Consider the following 16,629-nt stretch of genomic DNA (forward strand, 5'->3'; position numbering starts at 1 on the left):
TAAATAATGCAAGATTGATCCAAATGGCTGTTTCACCCCTTAAATAACTGCAATGGCTGCAGCTGAGCCAGTCCGAAGCCAGGAACCAGGAGACTCTTCCAGATCTCCTCCATAGGTGTGCAGGATCCCAAGGACTGGGTCCATCCTCTGCTTTTGCAGGCCACAAGCAGGAGTCTGAATAAGAAGTAGAGCAGTTGAGACATGAACCGGCACCCACATGGGACCCCAGGGCTTGGAGTTGGGTATTTAGCCTATTGAGCCACAGTGCTGGTCCCAAAGCCTATACACTTTAGAACAGTAGATTTTTCATTTGTCGTTTAATTTTAAGCATAAATTGACTTGGTTTGCGAAAGACTTTAGTTAAATGGGAGAAAATTTCTTTTAGGTCAGGGATAGGCAATACTTTTGGGGCATGCTTTTTTACAAACATTTTCAGGGACCGTGTATCTTAGAAAGAAGGCTGCTAATAAATTTCAATAAGGATATTTCTGGGAATAGATATGAAAGTAACTGTACATATAAAGGATCAAGGATCTTTCAGTATTGTTGCAGGTGGCTAACATGAAGTACAATGGTGCACATTACTGAAATCATATTGACCTAGTCAACAAGATAAGAAGTCTCAGCAGATGTTTTTCTGGATTGCTTTGCCAAATTCTTTTACAAGAAACTTGTATTAATGGTTAGGAGCATGAGCTTTGGAATAAATATGAATTCTTTCATAATGCAGTACTCAGTGTTTGACTGGCCAAGTCATGTGGCCTCTATACCTCAGTGTTTTCCTCTGAAAATGATTATTACTCTGTTCTTGCCCTTGGATTGTTGTAAATGGTGAATTTAAATGTATACACACACCCCTAGGTTATTCTAGTGAAGCATACAGACAATCTTTCCAAAGATATACCCTATTAGGGATTAGTTAGGAAGTATTAGGGTTAGGGTTAGAAATATGACAGGGAATTAGATTAATGGTATGGAAAGGGACTGGCAATTGAACAATGGTGTCAGCAATGTTGGGAGGTGTGGGATTGTCCATTTGTTCAATGTCTGACAGCTCATCTGCCTTCCAGCCTGTGCGTCGTGAATGACAAGCTGTTTGTGCAGAACACCAGCATCCAGGGAACTCAGAGCGCCTTTTCCACCTCAGTGCCCATTCCCTGCTCTAGCTCCATGCCTATCCTCTCTCCGGCACAGCAAGAAATGGTGCGCGCTTTGTCCATTCAATTTGGGATGAACTCCGAGTGGTCTCAGAAGTGAGTGCTGGGTGCACACTACAATGGATATAAGCTGAGAGGAGTGGAGAGAATAAATAATGGGATTTCATAGCTAAATGGTTTTGCTTCTTTATCTCACTCATTATCTCACTGAACATTTCTCAGTACATATTGAACTACTTGGTTATTTTGAACAAGGATATGGGACCTCATGAATTTCTTGAAACCTATTTGTTTATTGGGAATCACCTGTCTGTTAGGATTTTTTGTCACAACACATTGTGCTACAAGGGTTCAGTCTACTGTGTACATTGAGATGAATCAGGAGGCATGTTGCCATCACATAGGTTAAGAAATGGGAATGCTTTTGCGGAGTGTCTCCACTGGGTTCTAACAGATGCCATTTGTCTTTTCCTCACTCCAGATGTCTCCAGGATAACAACTGGGACTATAACAGAGCTGTTCAGTTTCTCAGCCTGCACAAGGTGAGGTACAGTAATTGAAGGAAACAAAGTCAGAGTGGCCTGAAGGTCTTGGCCCTGATAATTTTCCATCTCTCATATTTATTTCTTCCAGGGAAGAGGCAAGATCCCAGCGAAGACTTTCAAATAGACCAACCCAAGATCCTGAGATTAAAGCCCAAAGAAGTACCTGGGTGTCATCATCATCATCTTCTGTCTTTGTTTTTTCTGTGCTCATAGATATTTGCCTGTCATAGAACCAAGAGGTCTGGTTGAGGCCAAGAAGCCAAAGACTATCTTGTAGAACTGATCCTCATCCATTCAAAGGGCCAGTTGTCTTGTGCATGTGGGTGCTTCAAAAAGTTTGTGGAAAACCTCATAACGTATATATATAATGCCAAGATTTTTTAAAAAATAATTTGTTGTTTACTTATTTGAAAGGAAGCGTGACAGAGCTAGAGAGTGAGACTCTTCCATCTGCTAGTTCATTCTTGAAATGCCCTAAGTACTTTGACTGGGCCATGTACTACTGCCCAGAGCTAGAGGCCAAAACTCCATCCACATGAGGGGCAAGGATTGAAGTACTTCAGTCATTTTATATTGTGGGAAGATGGATTGCAAATAGAGTAGCTGGAACTTAAACCAATGCTCTGATATGAAAAACCAGTATCACAAGCCACAGAGTAACGATGCCTGCTCTGCTTCCAAACATATTTTAATTCTATATTTCCACAAGCTTTTTAAACTGCCTCCATATTTGCTCTTCCATTCCCAGGCTGTTTGTTTCTTTTCATAGTAAAGAGTGATTGCCTGATAAGTTTCTGCAAAAATCCACCGGAGACAGATTTTATCTCTATTCCACAGAAGAAAAAAGATTCCTAGGAAAGAGTGCAACCAAGACTCAAATCTAGTACTGGGAACAGTACAAAAAATTAAACGTGGAAACAACCCATTGGTGGTTGGGGGGGGGGTACAAACAATACTAAAGAACGTATGGAAACCTGGGAAGAGAATCTGTCCACATATGTGACTGACATATAATTAATATGCTTAATACATAAAATTGCATATAATTAAATCAGCAATAGATAAAATCAGTAGAGAATGGAAATTCATATTAGCCTTGAATTATTTTTAAAAGCAAGAGTAATGCATAAGTCTATGAAAACTTATTTAGCTATAAAAGCTACTAACCTAACTGCAAATGTTGAGATAAGCTATTAATTTAGAAAACTAAATATCACTATTTTAAGAAAAGATAAAATTAATTTGTATGTGCCTGCACGTGTGTGTGCAGATATGTACCTCTATTTTGATGTATTAGTTACTTAAAGCTGTCGTAATAAAACACCTCAAGCTAGATGGTTTAAGTCTGCGTACGTTCATTTTCTCAAAGGTATAGAAGTCTGAAATAGAAACCAAGGAACACAACAGGGCCAGGTTCCTTCCAAAATCTCTGAGGATGAGTCTTCCTAGTATTTTCCAACTTCAGGATGCTGCTGATTTTCTTGACTCATGGCTGCATAACTAAATTTCTGTCTACATCCTAACAGAATTTTACCCATGCCATTTGTCTTTCCTTTTTCTTTTTCAATATAATCCATTACCAAATGCAGTGTTCATCCTAACCTAAATGTCATCTCAAGATCCCTACATTATAATGTGCAAATGTCTTATTTCAAATAACATCATAGTCTTTTCAGCTCTTTATTCTGTGTCCCAGAAAATGTTTACCCATTCATTGCATGTAAAAAATACACTCTCCCCATTCCATCAACTTTGAAAGCTAATGATTTCCAGTATCTACTCTAAACCAAATATCCCATCTAATATTAACAATGAGAAAAGGCTCAAATTTCATCATTTAAATTACTTGCACTATAATTAGGTGAGACTCTAATTATGATCCATATGGGCCCAACACTTCTCTTAGGATTTCTAATTGCACAATGTGTCATTTATCAAAAACCATTGATGGGATAGGCATAAGATATCCAATTATGAAAGGGAGTACATGAAAATATTAAAAGGGTCACTGGTCCCAGGTAAGTTTAGAACTGCTCTCTCTGGCCTCTGCCTTTGTATCTCTAGCTAAGTTCTTGTCCTTCTTCCTTTCTCTTGAAGGATGACACATGTTAAAAACCATGTTACTCCTTTATTTTGGCTATTTGGGCATCTTTTGTATTTCCACAAAAATTTCTAGTTTTGTGAAAAACATTATTGGTGTTTTGATAAAAGTTTTACTGATATGATTTCTTGGAGAATACACACTGTAATGATACGGATGCATGAAAACATGTTTTTAAATTTTTTTGTTTTCTTCAATTTCTTTCATCAATGTTTTGTACTTTACATTCTCAAAAATCTTTCACATTTTAGATTAAAACTTCTTAGATATTTTATATATCTTTGTACATATAAAAATAGGCTTACTTCATTTTCTTTTTCATATAATTCACTACCAGTGCATAACAACATTTTTTTTTACATATTGCACAAAATTTTAAGACAAAATACATTGGATTTATTTTTTAAAAGTCTGCCCAAATATTCACAGTCTTCAGCAGTTACTCTACTTCTTGTGTATACTCTACCAAACAACATTATCATAAAATCCAGAACAGTGCTGGTTCTGCAGTTTTAGCACAGTACTAACCAGAAGGCTATGTATAACAATTCTGTGTTGTATATGACAATTTTGGATTTTTAAATATTAATTTATTTTTCTTCAAAGCACAGATCAGATTTACAGAGAAGAGAGACAGAGAGAAAAATCTATCTGTTGGTTCATTCCCCCAAATAGTCGTAAAGGTCAGAGCTAAGCTGATCAAAAGCCAGGAACCAGGAACCAGTAACCTCTCTATATCACACGTACCAGGTGCAGGGTCCCAAGGCTTTGGGCCATCCTCTACTGCTTTCCCAGGCCACAAGCAGAGAGCTGGGTGGGAAGTGGAACAACCAGAATATGAACTGGCGCTGATATGGGAGCTTGTAAGGTGAGGATTTAGCCACTGAGTCAATACAGAAGGCTCAATATATAACAATTTTTTATATTAACTTTACAACCTAAAACCTTGCTGAACTTGCTTATTCTATTTAATTTTGATGGACTCTTTGAGGATTCATATATATAAATTCATGTCGTCTACAGAGAGTGACAATTTGACCCTCCACTCCTTTTGCTTTTTTCAATGACCTTTATTTCTTCTCTTGCTTAGTTGTTATAACTTAGATTTTTCAGTTTTGTATTGAATAAAAGTGGTGAAATTGGATATTGTTTCTTGTCCCAAAACTTAGAAGGCCTTCAACTTATTCCCATTCAGTATGAAATTAATTAACTCTTGACTTATTACATATGACTTTTCTTCTTTTATGCTTAATTTATTCAGCCTCTTATTGATTAAGAAATGTTGGCTGTTATCACATACCTTTTAAGCACTCGTAAAGATGAGCATCATTCTGTTAATGTAGTGTATCACAATTATTCATTTGCATACATTTAACCATTCTTATATCTCTTAGATGAATCCCACTTGATTATGATGAATGATCTTTCCAATGTGCTGCTGGATTCAATTTTCTAATATTTTGTTGAAGGTTTTGGAATCTATGTTCCTTTTGCTTGTATATTTGTCTAGGTTATGCATCAAGATACTGCTGGCTTTGCAGAATCAGTGTGGAAGAATTATCTCTTACTTCCTGGAAGAATTTAAGAATAATTGTCATGAATTATATTTAAATGTGTGATTGAACTTAGTATTTAAACTACCTGATACCAGGCTTTTAGGAGAGACTTTCATTATTGATTCCATTTCACTATTCCTCATTGGTCTATGAAGGAGATTTATTTTTTCATGATTCAGAGGAGTAAGGTATACATTTATAGGAATTTGTTCATTTCTTATAGTGTGTGAATTTTCTTGCCATACAACTGTTCATAATAATCTTTGACAATACTTTTTATTTCTCTGTTCTAAGAAAATCAAGCAACATAACTCCAGTGAGTTCCAGTTTTTTATTTGTGAGAAAATAGTCAACTTGAGCTTATTGTCATCATCTGCCTTTACTTGTGAGTACTCATTCCAAAATTCTAAGAAGTCTGCTTATCTATTACAATTCTGTGAACTGTTATGCTAATTTAACACTACATAATGTCATAAGTTGAGTTTTGTCTCATGTTCCCTATTGGCATCTTGATGCTGTTTTGGCCCTAGGAGATGACCAAAATCAGAATAGTTCCAAGTTTGCAGTTGGTGTGCTGTTAGGAATTAACTTGGGAAGCATTCAAAAGGGTGGTGTATTCCTTCAGACCAGGATAGGTTCTGATGCCTAGTTCTGTGACCACCAAAGCCACAATGCCGGATCATGGTTATATCATAGGATATGGGGTTCCAACTAAAACCCATGCTTCTATGGTCTGTCAACCAAAAGAAATTTTTTTAAAATTTTGACTTAATCACAATGATTGAGGTGATGCCTCAACTCTCCCTATCTCACTTTGTTACCATGTCACTAAAGGTATATTTTTGAAGTTTTACATACATATATTCATATGTAAGAATTGCAAACTTCTTTTTGAGCTGCTTTTATCACATTTATTTTAAAAACCTTTTTGACAATAACAAGATAAAATATTTCATGCACTTCATAGAAAAAAAAAAACTAAGAATCGAATTGGTACTTTATCCCTACCTCCTATTTCCTTTATTTTATTTGAATTCTTTGTGACAGCATAGTTGCAGTTTACTTTATAAAGACAGGCTTGATACTACCATAAATAAAGAATCCTACACTAAAAAGTAGAAAGAAAACTGTTCCACAGGAATATATATAAGTAATATATAAACAATCAAATAAAAATAATCTAATTTCCATCACATTTTTGTATTCTATATATTTGTTACAATATCAGAGACAGAGTATACTATGTTTATCTTTTATGTCTGGCTTATTTCATTAAACATAATGGTCTCTAGTTGCAACCATTTTATTGGAAAAAATAGGACTTCTTTCTTTTTTGTGACTGAGTAGTATTCCACAGGGTATACATATCACTTTTTTTTTTTTTTTTTTTTTTACCAAATTATCTGTTGACAGGCATTTGGATTGATTCCATACCTTAGTTATTATGAGCTGGGGTTCAGTAAACATGAAGATACAGATAACATTTTCATAATCTGATTTTATTTTCTTTGAATGTATGCCTATGAGTGGGAGGCCTAGATCATACAGTTGATCTGTTTTCAGATTTCTGACGAATTTCCATACTGTCCTCTATAATTGCTATACTAGTTTATGCTCCCACCAACAGTTTGTTTGGAGACCTTATTCCACATATCTTCATGAACATTTGTTATTTTTAAAATTATTTTTGGACAGTAACTGTTCTAAACGGTGTTAAACCTCACTGTGGTTTTTGTTCGCATAATGTACATGATATCTAGTAATCCTGAGCATTTTTCTTGTGCCTTTTAGCCATTTTCCCTTAATCCCTTGAGAAAATGCTTGTCCTTATCTTGTGACAAATTAGTTAGATTTTTGGTGTTGTTGAGTTTCTTGAGCTCCTAAAATATTGTTATTATTAGCTCTTTACCAGATATTCATTTTGCAAATATTCTCTCCCATTTTGTCCACTGCCTTTTCAGTTTGCTGACTGTTTCCTTGGTTGTGCAGATGCTTCTTAACTTGATATAATCCGTTTTGTCTATTTCTGCTTTTACTGCATGTGCTTGTGGGATATTATTTAAGGAGCCGGTGCCTATGCCAGTGTCTTCCAGTGTTTCTCCCATGCTTTCCTGTAGTAATATGATATCAGATCACAGATTTAAATTCTTGATTCATTGTGATTTGATTTTTGTGTAGTATGAAAGATAAGAAAATCTTGTTTCATACTTCTGGTGTAGAAATCCAGTTCTCCCAACACCATTTGTGAAATAATTGTCTTTTCTCCAGAGAATGATTTTAACTCATTTGTCAAAGATAAGTTGGTTGTAGATGCACATAGAACGGTATTTTTTATAACATAATGACTAACATAAAAAAACATAATGACTTACATAAGAGCTCTGATTGACAAATAGCATTCAAGACAGAGGGAGCAACATAGGCATAAATATGAACATTCTCAAAAAGGTCGTAAAAGAAAAGCTAATGTTGTCACAGAAATAAAGAATATTTTATGGGCATATTAAGTTTCAAGAGCCATGGAAATGTATTTCTTATCTTGAGAATGCAATAATACAGGCCTCCCAACTGAAAAACAGGAGAATGAAAACAGAAAAAAACAGAACAGAATATCCACAAAACGTAGAGATCCACGAAGTATAGAGCAACAGTTAAAGATAAAAATACATATAATAGGAATAACAGGATGATTAAAAGACATAAAGGAACAGATAAAGAAGCTGAAATGCTAACCATTGAGAATTTCCTTGAGATAACATTACACACCATATTGCAGATCCAGGAATTTCAGCAAATAGCAAGCAGTATAAATGTGCCCCACCACTCCGAGCTATATCCAGATGTATTAATTTTATTTTTTTTTATTTTTTTTTTTATTGTTCCTTACATTGTATTATGTAGTACAGTTTTATAGGCGCTGGGGATCCCCCCCACCCCTCCCATACCCCTCCCCCCATGGTGGATTCCTCCACCTTGTTGCATAACCATAGTTCAAGTTCAGTTGAGATTCATTGCTTGCAAACACATGCCTAGCATAAAGTTCAGCGTCTTATTGTCCAGATAAGTTCAGTGGCCTCTTGGGGAGACCTTCTATGGTCTGAAGATAGGTCTAACAGAGTAACTATAATGCTAAGGGAAATGAGTGAATCCCAAAAGATTAGATACCACATGTTTGCCTTGATTTAACCTGTAATTTTTTGTTTGATTGTTGGTTATTTTTTTGAACCTGTCATTGATACTGTCTCAACCCAGATGTTTCGAAGAATGGAACTTGCATTATTTTTAACATATTGTCTACCCATTACTATGTCAATTAATTCCATAATGTTGTATATTGATACTGAGGCCTTGTTGGGGCTTTTAACTGACCGGATCTTTACTCTGTTAGACCTATCTTCAGATGTATTAATTTTAAATGAATAAAAAGCATTTGATGAAATCTAACATCCGTTAATAACAAAAAAATCAGTAAACTGGAAAGGGAACTGCCTTAACTAACTAAAAATACCTATAAAACTGCATCCTGGTTTACTGTGTGATCCTTTCTGTAAATGCTCTCCACCATTGCTATCTTTTGCTCTCATTAGACACCAAATTAATGAGGACACCTGATCTTGGAACTGAACCTCTAAAATTGATCTGGAGTGGCAAATAAGCTAACATATATGCTTACTGTGCCTACAGTTAAAAATAATTGTTAGTGGGCCTCATGTAAGCTAGATTAGGGAAAAGTCAGGCTGGGCTGATTGTTCCAACTGGTGCAACCATAAATCAGAGTGGGTGAGGATTGGTTGGGCTTTGCTGTAGCATCAGCTGGCAGAGGCTGGCATTGGGGGCTAATTCTGTCAAGTCAAACCACAGAACCACCTGGAGAGTCCATAATCCAGGAGTGAGAGAGACCTGGGAGGGAAATAGTGGGCTCCTCCCTCTTGGGTTACCACTCCCATTGGAGAGCATGAAAATCATGCTCTGGGGCAGACCTGGCTGGACAGAATGGCACCCACCAGCATGTATATGGGCTGGATAGTGGGGTTGGTTGGGTTGAAATAGGCTTCAATACCCATTGACATGTAAGAGAGCTGAATGGGATATGGAACAGACCGGACTAGTAAGCTTTACATACTAACAATCATGGGAACCAGGGCAGGAGGGCAGGTCTGGTTGGGGAGGTCATTGTGGGTTGTTCTGACTAGGTTGCAGCTCCAACTGGTTTGCGTGAGGGCCTAGTGTGAGGTGGGCAGAATCAGGCTGGACTGCAACACCCATCAGTTCATGTGGAAGATAGGGCTTGAAACAGAACTGACCAGGCAGTTGCAACCAACAACATATGCATAAGCTGATTGGGATGACAGGCTGTGCCAGACCCTGTACTAGCATGCACACACAAGAATCAGGTCTAGGATCACCTCAGACGAAGGTTCTTTGGGGATCCCTCCAACTGAACTGCTGATCTCAGAACCCCTACCATGAAGAGAATTGCAGGTCCCGTGGTCTGACCACAGAGTGCATGTGTCAAAGCTGAACCTCCTCAGAGGCTCAGATGGAACAGTAGACAGCACATGGAAGATATGACAGTCCATGGAACATGCAGAGGACACCTGGTACCACAACAGTGGACGCAGGACAAAACAAATGGATCAACTACTCCAGCCATGTGTTGGCAGTGAAACTATGGGCTAATGGAGACTCTAAGGTAAATTATGTCAGCCAGTGGATTCTGAAGAGATTTCATCGTGCTTGGCATAGAAAGACTGGCGGCAACTCAGAACTGTTGAACAATCAAAACCACTTGTGGTAGACTGGGTGGGGCTTCTCCTTTTATCTCTCCCATTACTCCAGATGTAGAAATAAAAATTACAATGTGGAATCAACGGTCTTACCCACATTCCTGTAGCCATAGACTCTTTGTACCCTAGTCAACTATGTAAAGATTATCAAAATAAAATAGTAAAAAAGTAAAAATAAAGTTCCCATCACCAATTGGGAAAAAATAATAATTGTTAGTGAACATGATGCAATAACAATCTTTTGAAACCCCTATGTTGGGGGCCCCTTTGTGATGGCTCAGTGGCTAAATCTTCACCTTTGCAAGTGCCAGCATTCTATTTGAGCACCGGTTTGTGTCTGGGCTACTGCACTTTCCATCCAGCTCCCTGCTTCTGGCCTGGGGAAAGTAGTCGAGGATGACCCAAAGCCTTGGGACCCTGCACCCACGTGAGAGCCCCAGAAGAAGCTTTGGATTGGCTCAGCTCTGGCCATTGCAGCCACTTGAGGAATGAAGCAGTGGATGGAAGATCTTCCTCTGTGTCTCCTTGTCTCTGTAAATCTGATCTGCCATTCCAATAACAGTAAATAAATCTGAAAGAAGGAAAGAAAGAAAGAAAGAAAGAAAGAAAGAAAGAAAGAAAGAAAGAAAGAAAGAAAGAAAGAAAGAAAGAAAGAAAGAAAGAAAGAAAGAAAGAAAAGGATCTTCCATTGGGCAGAGTCTGATAGTCCCCATCCCTAGTCCTGGTCCTGTAGCTGTGAACCAAGCCTCTTGGCCTGCCCCAGTATCAAGTGGAATCTTGGACTTCAGCTTTGGGAGATGCATACCATCTAGTATCACCTGTGGCTGCTTTCAGTATGCTTAGGCTGTGAGTTCATGTCTATACAGTCTGTAAACTTCATAAATTTTCTCTATTTTCTTCTCGATAGGTGGGCTATATGTAGAGTAAGCTGAAGTTGGGTATTTCTCTTCTTTTTTCATGAAAAACTAGAGGTGACTAGAATTGGGTAAGATTTTTTCCCCTAGATTAGTTAGGCACTGTGAAAATCACAGGACATTAATTGGCCTAACTTCTGTTCCACACACTTGCCCCGAAATTGTACACTTCAAATGGACAAATATTTTACCTCATGTATATCACTACAAAGCTTTTAACTAAGTATATATAAAAAGCTATCTAACCAGAATTGATTATTAATTGAATATACAGAAAAAATAGATGGGCTTAGGAATGATAGCCCTATTTCTGCTATGTCCAATGTGTAAATATTAAAGTAGTAAGCAAACCAAAAGAAATGGGTCTAAGCTAGGCATAAATAACGGGGGCAGGGGCGATACAATGCTCAGGAAATTTTAAACTTTTAAACTTCTTTAGTGGGAAAGGAATTACAGCCTCTTTGGAGAATCTACTAAGAAGTGTGGTCCCTCTCCCCACACAAATGTAAATATGCTACCATCCCAAACACATATAATTAATTTGTAGTTACATTTAAGGGAATTCACAGATATCCAAGCCAAGGAGTCCATGTTTACCCTGGAGAATCAGTGGGAAGTGTTTCTCAGGTTCTGGAATTAACGATAATTGGAGTAGGAATGAACTGGCAGATAATGATCCTGTAGCAAAACTACAGGGGATCAGGAGGAGAGATCATCCATCTAGGAATAAAGATCCCAGCAATCTGCATGTTCAAATCCAGGTGGGTGATAGCCAAAGGGTTCCAGAGGAGCTTCTACCTGGGCTGGCTGAAAAACAAGAGCTCTAAAAATTATAGCGTAAGGAGTTCAAAGAAATCATTTTCTCTCTAGTACAGATGAACAGAAACAATGATTTTGGCCTTGTTTATCTACATCTCCAGATTGAATCTGCTCTTTCAAAAATTTTCAATTTCTTGAATCATGCTGGCTTTTAAAACTAAAGGATGATTTATTGGGCAGCAGAAAAGACCAAAGCTAAGACCAGGGGAGGCAGATGTTGGATGAAAAGGAAGAGGGGAGGGGAGCTGGTACAGACCTTCCCTAGTAACCAGGGCAAGGCATACTCCAACCGCAAGGCGGTGATGCCACTTGTGGGCCCTCAGATTGGAGAGGCTGCAGATGAGTGACAGGGCGGTGCGTGGCGCCGGGGCACGGACGGAAGCGGGGGCGGCGGTGCGCGGGGAGGGGGATCCTGTTGACCGTCTGCTGGCCAGCGGGGCCGGGGAGGGGGGCGAGCGCGGCGGTGACGCGCGGCCGTCACGTGACCCCGAGCTGCAGAGGGACGCAGCCTCGGGTGCAGTCGTCACTCGCGTCTGACTAGCAGCTCCCCGCTGTCCTGCGCACGGCGGGCTGGCATCGGGCCCGGGGAAAGCAGAGCAGGTGAGGGCCTGGCGGCCAGGGCGGTAGCAGCTCGCGGGCGCACAGCGGCGCAGCTGCACCCGCGGCTCTCTCCACACCGCAGCCCCGGGTTTGCGCAGTGGCCCCTGGGGTGGGGGTCCCAGGGCGGCTGGGGTGCTGGCGGGCAGAGCAAGTACGACCTAAAGGAAACTCCCCCTAGTCGCTGCGGGAAAACGGTGAAGCCGGCGGGAGAAAACGGGGGAGGGGGAGCGACTGGAGCATCCGGGAGGCCGAGGGGAAGGGGTCGCGGGGAAGAGGTCGCGGGGAAGGGGCCGGCGGGGAAGGGGGCGGCGTGGCGGTGTTGAGCAACCCCCTCTCCCATGTCTCGCCATCCGCAGGTCCCAGGTGCTGAGTGTTGCGGCGGCGGCGAGAATCCGGAGGAGGAGGAGACGACAAGGATAGGCCCAGGTCGGTGCGGCACACGGTCGGTGGTGGCGGCGGTGTTGGGAGTGCCCATCCAGTCTGAGACGCCTCCCAGCTTCCCCACCCCATTCCCTATTTTCCATTTTTATTTCTGCAGAAATCTGGAAATGCAATCTGTGGGGGAAATGGTAGGCCTGAGGGGGCGGAAGAGAGGACCTACGGGGGTGAGGGGGGGACTCGGAATCCAGGCCCCCTAGAGGGCGCATGGTTTTTCAACTGGAAAAAAAAAAAAACGGAAATTAGGAAAAGAAGAATAAGCCGATGCCCAGAACGCTGGTTGGTGAAGAATTGGTGCCTCTGTCCTCGGTGCTGAACCATCATCCCAAAATCAATTCCTTTCTCTTGTCTTTTGTCTCCTAGGAGCTATGGAGTCCAAAGAAGAACAGACATTCAAAAATACCAACATGGAGCTTGTCCCGAAGGAAAAGGCAGAAAAGGCGCCAGTTGCTAATAGAGAGGAGCCGGTGGCCCTCCCTTTTGAAGCTGGAGAGTACCTGGCACCTAGAGGAAACCGTAGACGGTTCCGTGCAAGGCAGCCCATTGTGCACTATAGATGGGATATGATGCATAGGCTTGGAGAGCCACAGGCAAGGGTGAGAGAAGAAAATGTCGAAAGGTTTGGGGAGGAGATGAGGCAGCTAATGCAGAAACTGAGGGAAAAGCAGTTGAGTCATAGTCTGCGCGCTGTTAGCACTGACCCCCCTCACCATGACCATCATGATGAATTCTGCCTTATGCCCTGAAACCTGATGCTTTCCCTCAAGTACATAGGGAGACCTCTGATTCCCAATTTTACGCATTTGTGATGTACTGTTGATGTAAACGTTTTGAAGTTACCCATTCCCTTTAATTCCCTCTTCTTAGCTTCAAATTGAATGGTGTATTTTTGACCCAGTCTGTAAGACTTTGTTTGCAGAAGAATTTTGCCTATTGCATGGAAAGATGTTCATTATATATTGTGAAGTTAATAAAGCAGTTTAAAAAAGCAGCCACTGTGTTTGTTTCTTTTTTGAAAATCTTACTATTTAATAGATTAAAAATGCTAAAATTAATACAAAGGAACTGTAAATTAAATAAAATATACCAAAATATCAGTACAGGGACTCATTTCTGTGTATGAGTTGATGGGTTTTATGTAGTTTGAGAAAAACTTTTTTAAGATTTTTTATTTAAAGCAGATTAACACTGAAAGAATATCTTTCATCCACTGGTTCACTCCCCAAATGGCCACAATAGCTAGAGCTGCACCATTCTGAATCCAGAAGCTTTTCCAGGTCTCCCACGTGGACGTAGGGTGCCAAGGTCTTGGGTTGTCCTCCACTGCTTTCCCAGGCCATAAGCAGGGAGCCAGTTCAGAAGTGAAACATTTGGGACACGAAGATACCCATATAGAATGGCAGCACTGTAAAGCCCAAGATTAGTCTGTTAAGCCTCTGCACTAGCCTTGAGAAAAAGTTTTTAATTACATCATGAAGGCAGTAGAAACAAACCAATATTTGTTTACTGAATTTCAGTATTTTGGCTGATGAATTAATGGGATTTTTAAAATATAAGTTGCAGATGACATCTGTTTCACACAAGTGTGTAATGTGTATATATTTTCTCCCATTCTCACCTATAGTTCTAGAACCCATTTTCAGATTATTCCTTCAAATATTTTCAAAAATACTCAAATTTGGTTTCCCCAGTCCCACAAACCTCACCATTCCTCTTAAGACTGCTGTGATCCTGCTGTGCTTTCTACCTGACCAGAGACAGGTCCTTAATAAAAGTAAAGAGGATGACTGAGTCAGAAAACCCTTGAGTGTTTGTCTCAGCTCAGTTCTTGAACAACTAAATAAACTTGTATGTATCACTTCATTTCCCTAAAAATATTGCTTTCAATTCTTAAAGGAACACTGGATTCATTTTTAATGTCCCAGTGTTTTTTAAAGCATACTAATCTGCCACTATTCACGGAGGCTTTCCTTGCAGATGTGGATTCATATGCAGGCAGAATCTCAAGCTAAATCTTAATATGGTTGTCAAATTTTCATTTTTATCAAGCTTTATAGTGATCCTGAAATCGTTAATGTTAAAGGGCTACTAGCGTGTATTTACAATTATCTCAGTACTTAAATAGGAGCCATAATAACTAGAAGACCATAAAGGTGAATGTCTGATTTCAGTTGTGAGGACATTGACGTTTACAGGATGAGAACACTAAAAAGACCTTAAGGTTTGATGCACAAAATTTTAAAGTGTGTACCTTAAGGGGTTAAAAGTGGATACGGTTTTGGGGATATTGAGTGATTTTCTCATTTGTATTCAATCACATCTTTCTTTTAAAAATTAATTGTTTGTGCAGAAGAGAAATGCAAGCTAGCAACAGATCCCCAGCCAAGGAATCCCTCAGATTCTAAACACAATGTAGACATTTCAACCTTGTTTAATTTATTTCATGTTACCCTAGGATATGTTGTGCAGACTCTGATGTAATTACCTTGCTAGAGTGCAAGCAAAACCACTGAATCTTGCTGCTACTCATCATAAGGCAGCGAAAGTTAGGGGATGTTGCAGGCAATTCCTACTTTTAACTCTTTAGCACCCACTCTCCCCTTCTCCTCATCCTGTCACTGATTTCTTCTAGCTGTTATGAAAGTAGCTACCTTGTTAAAGAGGTCCATACAGCAAGGAACTGAGAGAGTCTTCCAGACAACAGCTGGTGGGAATTAAATCTTCAGTCCAATTGCTTTCAGGGGAACTGAATCCTGCCAAATCACAAAAATGAATTTGTAAAAAAACCCTTCTCTGTTAGTGTCTTCAAAAAAGACCCTGGCCCTAAAAAGGATCTTAAATGTAGCTTTGTGAAAGACCTTGAGGTACAGATAACCCACACTTACACCTCTGAGTCATTGGGAAAATAAATGTGCATTGTTTTAAGCTGCTGAGTTTTGCAGTAATTTGTAACACAGCAATAGATAACTAACACAATATGTATCCCTAAAAGATAATGCCATTTTAAAAACATAATCCCAGCACTGTTATATCAAAAATGGATAGGTCCAGTGTTCAAATTCCCCTTTGTGTCATAATGTCAACCCTAAACTATAGACATATCTCACCAACATAGATCAATAGAAACTGTATCTCATGGATTTTGACTTTTTAAAAGTTTCATCTCTTCAAAACCCTTTCTCATTAAATTTTTCAATGACTCATAGATCATACAGTAGCATCATTTTCTTCAAGAAGGCTCTTAATTTTCTTTTTCATTTCTTAAGTGACACATTAGTCATTCAGTAGCATGTTATTTAACATCATGGCATTGTTTATTTCTTTTTTTCCTTCCTGTTATTGATTTTGTTTTGTGGCTTTTCATTTAAGGGGGTGTATAGTAACTGTGTAATGGAGACTATCATATCCAGATGTGAAGATACAATGCAGTATGCATCTCTACTTCCAGACCAAAAATGGACTCCCAATGAAACTGTTTACTATATCTTGACAATAGGATGCTGGACTCTCTGCCATTTTCCATGCTCACCATGATGGACATGTGACTGTTTATGAAGAACTATACTATTGTAATAATATAGGGGAACTCAGTGAGGGGGGTGTTGGGGAGGAGGTAAGGGAAATCGCAGGGCCTATTAAACTATATCATAAAATGATAATAATAATAAGAAAAAAAACTATATATGCTAACACAACATAAATTAGTTGCCTG

The 16,629-nt window shown here is 39.4% G+C and overlaps 2 protein-coding genes and 1 non-coding gene across 3 annotated transcripts in view; 2 read left to right on the forward strand and 1 right to left on the reverse strand.

The window, feature by feature from the left end:
* LOC121169073 (nuclear RNA export factor 1-like) overlaps positions 1–12,416 on the forward strand; it is a 74,097-nt gene extending 61,681 nt beyond the window's left edge. The window contains exons 34-35 of the mRNA XM_040999541.1: positions 1,071–1,253; positions 12,203–12,416. Coding sequence (XP_040855475.1) covers positions 1,071–1,253; positions 12,203–12,416 — 397 coding nt within the window. The remainder of the gene's footprint in view (positions 1–1,070; positions 1,254–12,202) is intronic.
* LOC121169596 lies at positions 4,162–4,339 on the reverse strand. The gene has a single exon (XR_005885892.1). It is a non-coding gene; the product is annotated as a small nucleolar RNA SNORA81 (small nucleolar RNA).
* BEX1 (brain expressed X-linked 1) lies at positions 12,388–13,902 on the forward strand. The gene is made up of 3 exons (XM_040999862.1): positions 12,388–12,479; positions 12,836–12,905; positions 13,281–13,902. The coding sequence occupies exon 3, from the start codon at positions 13,286–13,288 to the stop codon at positions 13,661–13,663; it is 378 nt and encodes a 125-aa protein (XP_040855796.1). The 5' UTR covers positions 12,388–12,479; positions 12,836–12,905; positions 13,281–13,285; the 3' UTR covers positions 13,664–13,902.
* Positions 13,903–16,629: the final 2,727 nt, after the last annotated feature.

This window comes from Ochotona curzoniae, unplaced genomic scaffold (genome assembly GCF_017591425.1).
Source record: "Ochotona curzoniae isolate NIBS_2020 unplaced genomic scaffold, NIBS_Ocur_1.0 scaffold_1852, whole genome shotgun sequence".
Taxonomy (NCBI): domain Eukaryota; kingdom Metazoa; phylum Chordata; class Mammalia; order Lagomorpha; family Ochotonidae; genus Ochotona; species Ochotona curzoniae.